This window comes from Sinocyclocheilus anshuiensis, unplaced genomic scaffold, assembly GCF_001515605.1.
Source record: "Sinocyclocheilus anshuiensis isolate Anshui unplaced genomic scaffold, SAMN03320099.WGS_v1.1 scaffold258, whole genome shotgun sequence".
Lineage (NCBI taxonomy): Eukaryota > Metazoa > Chordata > Actinopteri > Cypriniformes > Cyprinidae > Sinocyclocheilus > Sinocyclocheilus anshuiensis.
The window spans coordinates 9,579-17,516 of NW_015547636.1; the positions used below are offsets into that span (position 1 = coordinate 9,579).

At 35.8% G+C, this 7,938-nt stretch overlaps 1 protein-coding gene across 6 annotated transcripts in view; it reads right to left on the bottom strand.

The window, feature by feature from the left end:
* Nucleotides 1-520: 520 nt before the first annotated feature.
* Nucleotides 521-7,938, bottom strand: part of LOC107701812 (plexin-B1-like) — an 80,060-nt gene continuing 72,642 nt past the window's right edge. For all 6 annotated transcript variants that reach the window (XM_016503927.1, XM_016503923.1, XM_016503925.1 and 3 more), the window contains exons 24-35: nt 7,457-7,523; nt 7,063-7,209; nt 6,810-6,969; nt 6,624-6,727; nt 5,937-6,018; nt 5,643-5,809; nt 5,351-5,511; nt 5,087-5,234; nt 4,849-4,913; nt 4,654-4,729; nt 3,611-3,685; nt 521-3,527 (exon numbers count right to left, since the gene is read on the bottom strand). In XM_016503927.1, coding sequence (XP_016359413.1) covers nt 3,423-3,527; nt 3,611-3,685; nt 4,654-4,729; nt 4,849-4,913; nt 5,087-5,234; nt 5,351-5,511; nt 5,643-5,809; nt 5,937-6,018; nt 6,624-6,727; nt 6,810-6,969; nt 7,063-7,209; nt 7,457-7,523 — 1,357 coding nt within the window. In that variant the 3' untranslated portion in view covers nt 521-3,422. The remainder of the gene's footprint in view (nt 3,528-3,610; nt 3,686-4,653; nt 4,730-4,848; nt 4,914-5,086; nt 5,235-5,350; nt 5,512-5,642; nt 5,810-5,936; nt 6,019-6,623; nt 6,728-6,809; nt 6,970-7,062; nt 7,210-7,456; nt 7,524-7,938) is intronic.

Here is a 7,938-nt window from a genome sequence, read left to right on the forward strand (position 1 = left end):
CTTTTTTTCGGATTTCTTTTTTATTACACAGTACATCAAAAAAGAAGGTATACAAAATCAATTAAGAAAAAAATAACTGGTTTTACAATAGTAAAATTGTAGTTACCATGTTTTTTGTTTGTTTGTTTTTTTACAGTTTTATTAAAAATACCATGGTTAAACTATGGTTAGTGTAGCCTTGGTTTAACTATAGTAACCATGTTTTTTTTTTCACCTTAAAGAGGACATAGGTTGAATACTAATTTTGATCAAATTATTAAATGTCTGTTGTCTGTCGTTATGTCCCCACCAATGCCAAAATCATACCTATGCCCTAGGTTCTGAAGCAAGAAACTGTGATATAATTTTCATAAAAATGGTTCAGAATTGAAACAAAAATCATCCTTTTTTGGTATCGACTCCAACATGTCAGTTAAAGTCATTCAGCCCACAGGAGATGTATCCATTCGATTAATACTGTCCTGGACACCTTTGTTCTGCTGTCTACAAATATCAAAAATCGAAAACAGTAGACAACATCTTCATTGTTAAAATTATAGCTTTATTTTTTCCAGATACAAATTTCCATTTCACTCATTTCAACATTTTGGCTCCCAATTTCTCCTGAATGGAGAGAGTAAGTTGGTTGAAAAACAAAATCAAAAAACAAAAAGAACAAGTCCTCTTCACAATATGTACAGGCACATATACACAATTGTTAGCAAACTATACACAAAACAAATACAAAAGAGTAATGTCTTTAGACTGGGTTTAAGCTCTCTTTTAACCCCAACTTCATTAGAAAATTACCATATATTATTTTTTTACCCTTGTATAAAAGTTGTGTAAAACTCGGTGCCGGGCAAGGGCTCTGTATACACCACCAATTCTCTAAACAATGGTCTGAATTGTTTATCTGCAAAGATACAGAGCCATATTCCACACAACTGGCAAAACAGGAAATCGCAAGACTGTACAAAAAGAAGGTTTCACAGGATTCTCTTAGAGAAAACTGTACATAACAGGAGATTCGCCAAAAAACCTCACCGTCATGTACGAAGCGCTACAATTACTTACAAACTCTCATGCATACACACACGCTTTCTTCTGTGTTCATATGAGAGTCATGCACTCATAACGCAGTCCATCGAGTGAACCTCTCATAAAGCACCCCAATCAGAAAATCCAATCAAATCTCAAGCATGCATCAGCCTATAATAATCAAAAAATACACCAAGAGGCCAAACACATTCAACAACAGGCTAATAAACATACACAGGATGAGCAAACTAATACATTTCCCATTTTTAAAACACAGCTCTGTGCATACATTAGTATGATGAAGCGTAATAGCTCAAAATCACATAAATAAACGCAGGAACAGGGAAGCCTTCAAAAATACATTTGAGATGTCCAGATAGCAGTGCATTCATTATTTTCAGTTCTATACACAAAAGGGATCGTGTTAAAGCATATGACGTCAGCTTCATGATCAAACTACAAAAAAATTAGACTGTGGGTGAGCCAAAATGTAAATACAAAGTGCCTTGGGGCGAAAAACAAATCATGACCGTTTTAAGAAGCTAAAAAGAACAGATGCACAAAAAAATTACACCATCATCACCTGTGACAACAAGGTGAATACAGATCGCTCCAGGAAATGAGCCGAAAGGGCAAACTAGAAATGACTGAGCTACACATGGATTTATACTGAATCCATTGAGATCGACAGCTATAATCCTGAGACGCGCTGCAGTTCAGAGACTAAAAGCCCCGTATGATCTTCACAACAGGCAACAGTTGTGCCGCAGTTCATCTTTTCCTCCATTTGGCAAGTAATGTCAAGCATGTTTACTTAAATCGGTAGACATTATAAAAAGTAACAAAGAAGGCACATTGGCGGTCATGTATAAATAAGCATTATTTACAATAGTTAGTAAATAGTTAGTTTCTATTCAGTGTCTAATGTTCACAACTCTCAATCCGACTGCTGCTTTTCTAATCATTGGGACCAAGCGAATAAAGATGCTATTCTCCATTTGCCAACTCGAAATCCAATGACCCAAACTGTCCCAGTTTTGTGTCAATACCTCCCAAGGGACTGGCCAACCCAGCTGCATTGCAATTTCATCTGAGACTCAAAACGCTTGAGATTGAATCTTGAATTGTTCTCGCTTTTGCTATTAAATACAAAGCAGGCATTAGGAAATCAATGCCATTTACTGTAAGTGTGGGTGAATCTCACAAAACCTGCAAAGATCTTGGATTTATTTCATGCCTAAATCAAAAAATAAACTTGAATTGAAAGATGTTGTGCATTACAACATCTTTATAAGATTTAAGAAGCAATGCAAAAGCCTATTACTAGAAAAAGAATAAACGATATATTAGTTGAAGTTTAAGAATAAGGTATATTGTGCAAAATATCATTTATTCTTTATCTGTATATTTGGCAGTGAAATGTGACCCAGACCCATATTTTATCGAGATCTATCAGAAATCTGCTTGATGAAGTAAAGTTAATCAGCTTATGGTACTACAAACTAAATTCAGATGATCACATTTAACAACTTTGAGAAATTCCAGATATTTGAGATACTAACAACAATGGAAAACCTGAAAACTGCGACATTGTCTTTTTTTTTTGCATGCACAGCTAAAGCTACACAATAACGTGCACACAAATATTGTGCTCTTGTAACTTATGGCACTTGTGTGCATAGACTTACTCTACAGTCCCAGTAAAAGCTTAATACTTGTTTTGATCTGCAATACTAATGTAGAAATGTTCGTATAAAAAGTTAACACCACACGGCCAAGGACAGTCTATGAGATTGGGCTTTGATTGTGGAGGAGTAGAACATTTCTAAACCTGGAACGAAATACTCCATGTACAGTAGAAGTAAATGTGGGATTTGTCCGCAGTGCTGACATGACTGTACAGTTTCGTTGAATCAGTTCATGAAAGATCATCCATACAGTGGATGTGATCACTTGAATGGAAATAGAAATGGTATAAAATGTGTCTCAGCATGTCACAATATGTGAGATCTGCTTCAGTAGTGTCATTAAAATTTGAATTAGGTAAACTTCATATATATACAGCAGAGCCTTTCAAACACATCACAATTAACCATGCACACACACACACACACACACACACACACACTTCCTGTCGATCAATACTCCTGTGAATTGTTCAGAGCCTCAGTCTGAAAAGCAATCCTTCTCCAATAAAACTCCCATTAAGGTTTTATCAGAAGAAAGTGATCATTACTTCATTTCCTGTTCCCTTTTGTTAAGAATATGCAGGGAGTATGTGAACGGTTGTGAAAGCACACGAGTGTTTGGCGTAGTGGTTGCATTTCATCAGCCGATCACATGAGATAAGACGATTATTGTGATTATTATTGAGCTTAGATGACAAGGTGAAAGGTCAAAGCCTAAAGGTCAGTGACTTTATTCTCCACCAGGGCAGCGACCTGCTGAAGCCGATAGGCCAGCTGCATCTTCTGACCCGCAGCGTCTTCTTCCAGAGACATGATAATCTGCATACAACACAATATAAAGGAGTATTTTAATTTGCTCTAGCACAAGCATCATAAGAAGCTTATATCAATCCCATACTGACCTGATCGTAGTATTTGTTGATATACTTGTACAGCTCATGCAATGCCACCAAACTGTTCATCTCGGATGCAAAGCTCTAAAAACAGACAGTCATCAAAATCTTAAAATAGAAGGTTTAAGTGTCCATGACAAAGAACATGAAATATCTTTTAAAAAGGAAGGAAAACCTTAATAAAAATGCAAAACCTGCATATTTTCCTCATACATAAAATACATGTAAGAAGTACAAAAAGTAAATATATATTTTTCAAGGTAAGAAGTTTTTTTTAATATCAAACAAAAATGTTCATTTGACAAAATATGCTTAATTTTTAACAATTATTAATTTTACTTGTCACATAACATTGACATGGTGTTTTTACACTAATATCATGAATTAAAAAATATTTTTAATACTTTACAATTATTAATTCAACATATTTATTTTAAAATATTTATATTTTGCAATTATCACCTTTAAAATTAATTGAAAACCACAAGACAATTACTTTAACAAATATCATTAATTATTAATTAAAAATATAAATTAAATATTTTAAAATGATTAAAAATATTAATAAAAAAAACACGCCACATGACTTAAATATCATGTACTATTCATTCAAAAATATATTTTTATTTTACAATTAATAATTAAAAAATGTCACACAATATTTTTTTTTTTTTACAAAAATCATGTACTACTAATTAAATAATTTTAATAATTTACCATTTCAAATTCAAAAAGGTACACACATTTTATAACCCGTTCAATGAATAAATAAATAAATAAAAAATAATGATATTTCAGAAATTAAAAACACTCATCACAAAAGAGGACTAACCAAGTCGCTGCATGTGTGAATTGCAAATTATGTGAATTGCAAATGTATGTTTGAATAAATTAATAAGACCATGAATGAGTGTCAAGTGGTTGACCCTTAAAAATAGACATTCAGACACCCAGAATCTCAATGTGGTTTAATACTTTTGGACCCTGCTGTGTGTTAAAATGTAAAATCACAGTTAGAATTTCATTTCGAATAGAATAAAATTCAGTCTCACCCCTGACAGCTCTGTGAGGGTTGAATTCATTTCCTGGTAACAGCCAGACACGGCGTTATGAATATCACTGTAGTACCTGCAGGAGAGGAAGAAGCTTTATAGCACTAAATATCATGAACCTCCACTATCCATTTCAGTGCTAATAGATGTGTTTGCAAAAGGCTGCACTGCTATATAAGGTTCAGATTTTCTCACCTCTCCACCAGCTGCTTGTATCGTGGGATTTCTCGGGCGTACAACAGCTTATTCACTGGAGAATCCTGAAGGACAAGACACACGACAATGAGCTCTTTCAATGCTACAGCATCTTGCAGCTTTTTCTTATTTCCTTTTCTCCCTTTCCTGCCCTTGTTCATCTTCTCGCTCTACATGCACACTCTCACCATAATGAGGTCACAGCTAGAGAGGTCAAGAGGTTAATTGCTGTACTGACCCGGCCCACTTTGTGCTCGGATGTAGTGCAGGAATCAATGAAGGTCTGTGCGATAACGGAAAGGACGGCATCCACGCTATCCGTCACCTGCACGTCAAAGACGAACTGAGGATTCTTCAAGATGTTGACCCAGAAACGCAAAGGTAAACTGCGGGCAGAGGGAAGGCCAAAGTGCATTTAAATGAACATTCAATTTAATGAACAGAGAAACATCAGGGTTCCACACTTTCTGCCCAATGAATTTTCAATGAAAATAGCACTGACCTGTTTGTTTTCCATATGTGAACGGTCTCTGGGTCGTCAATCCCGTGTTTTTCCGCCATGTCGTCCAGGAAGTCAAAGAAGAATCTGACAGCGATGGGTGGAGGCCGTTTCCTACTCAGTATGGCTACAAAGACATCATCTACAAACTTCTGCAGAGTGCCCTGAAGATACACATTTGTAAACACAGAGCAGCTTTCAATCACACTGACAGTCAACAGCAGAAGACGGATCTCAAACAAACATGATTGGTTTGATGTGGCGTGTGCTGTATTAAAGATCACATCTCACGTACCTTCATAGAAAGCAGTCGTGTAAGGTAGATCTCAGGAATGGCTTTTGCCCGCTCCCTCTCTCTCATGCTGCTCTTCCTGTGTTTGGGGATCTCGGGGTCCTCGCTCGGCTTCACCAGATGCCATAGACGAAGACCTTCCTCCTCCTCTCCCTCCAGCATGGGAGTTTCTACAGCAAGACCAGATATCAAGAAGAAATGTATCATTTTTTGCTTTCTGGTGGTCAGTAATGAAGTGAATAGAGTGTAAAAGAGATGGCCATTTACTTCTGATTGAGCAAAAAGTATTAAGCTTACTCTCTCCAGTCTGATAGAACTGATTTACTCCAAGAGAACTCTGGGAACGAGGGATGAGAGCCACAGTGGCCTCATCAGGCACCTGATCAGAGAACAGAGAGAGAGATTTAGAGCTAAATCAATCAACCAAACAGTCAACGAATCAACTAACCAACCAACTCACAAAATCAAACAAACAAGCAACTCACAAAATAGAACAACAAAATCGATCAACTGACTCACAAAATCAACCAAAAAATAAATTCATAATCAACCAAACAATACATTCATAAAATCAACCAACCAATCAACTCACAAAATGAACCAAAAAATAAATTCAGAAAATGAACTAAAATCAACCAACTAATCAACTCACAAAATGAACCAAAAAATAAATTCAGAAAATGAACCAAACAATAAATTCATAAAATCAACCAACTAATCAACTCACAAAATGAACCAAAAAATAAATTCAGAAAATGAACCAAACAATAAATTCAGAAAATGAACCAAACAATAAATTCACAAAATCAACCAACCAATCAACTCACAAAATCAACCATCCAACTCACAAAATCAACTAACCAACTAACCAGGCAATCACTTAACCAACCAGTCAATCTTATAATCAAGCAACCCACAAATCAACTAACCAACCCATTTGTCTTCAATGCAAAATTCTAGACACAGTAAAATGTCCAGCTGTACCTTGTAGTGCTGTAAGGTGTTGATCCGTTTCCAGCGACCCTGAACGATGGCTGTGACATCGTCATCAGAAAGAGTCAGGTGACCCGCCTGGCCCGATCGCCACTCTGATGGAAAACAAAACAGTTTTTCTTTAACACAAATTGAACATAGTTGTGACTAGTCTAGATATATCTAGCAAAACCGTACCAAGGTCCAGGGAGTCTGCGGCTGGTCTTTGGGAGTATGGTGCTCCTTTATAAATCTGGTCCAGGATTTTATCTTTAACCTGAGTGATGGTGTCAGAGTCCAGAACTTTAACAGGACAGGGCTGGACCTCGACACCGCTCTTCACCAGCACTGTCAGAGTCTGAGAGAGAAACAAAAACTCGGTCTTGTTTGATTTATTCATTTAGGAGTTGTGTTTTTATAGCATTGAGATGGAAGTATTACAGAGACGCACCACTGAGCAGTAGTCAATGTCCTCTCGGAGCAGGTGGCTGTCGTTGAGAGTGCGTTTGGCTTTGCCCGTCACTGCATCTACTGGTCCTTTATCCACCTGGTATTTAATAGCCCTGTACAACTTGTAGAGAGGCTCACCAGCAACCTCCTGGTGAAAATACACCAAAGATAAATAAATATTTAATCATTTTTAGATTATTATTTCATTAAACTATTTTAAAGAAAATAAATAATAATAATTTAAAATACATCTCGTAAATAATAAAATACATGATTGTTTTTCCACAAGTAATATATTTGAATTAAATTCTTATTCTTATTTAATTAAAACAATTTAATTAAAATATGTTTATTGTGAAAATGCATAGAATTGAAGCCATCACATGCTCTGCTACCTTAAGAAATGAGTAGAGACAGATGGACATCCAGTTGGTCAGCATCTTCTCCACAACAGTCTCTGTCCTACAGATGACGACATGTGTGGAATATGACTTCAGATTAGATTTACTATAATCAGATCAGGACAGATCAGACAGCTTGTTGTTTTTGTTTTTTTACACAAACACATGATGCACTCATTGGAAATGTATTTATTTCAGTTGAGCTAGAACCTAGTTACATTATTTCTGTCTGGAGTCTTCAAGACCACAGGTAAAACATCAATAGAAGCAATTAATTTTCATAAGCTAGGAGTCTCTTATTAGTCTGCTTATTATTACTTATTGAATATTATTGAAACATGTGTTCTTGAAAACCACACAAAGTTACAATACAGCATAATTAAATTATATTTCTGAACTACCACCTGCTTTGTGGTAAACTAGAAAGTTAAAGCTTCAAAAATATATGTCTACTGGGTTTTTATGAGGACAAACAT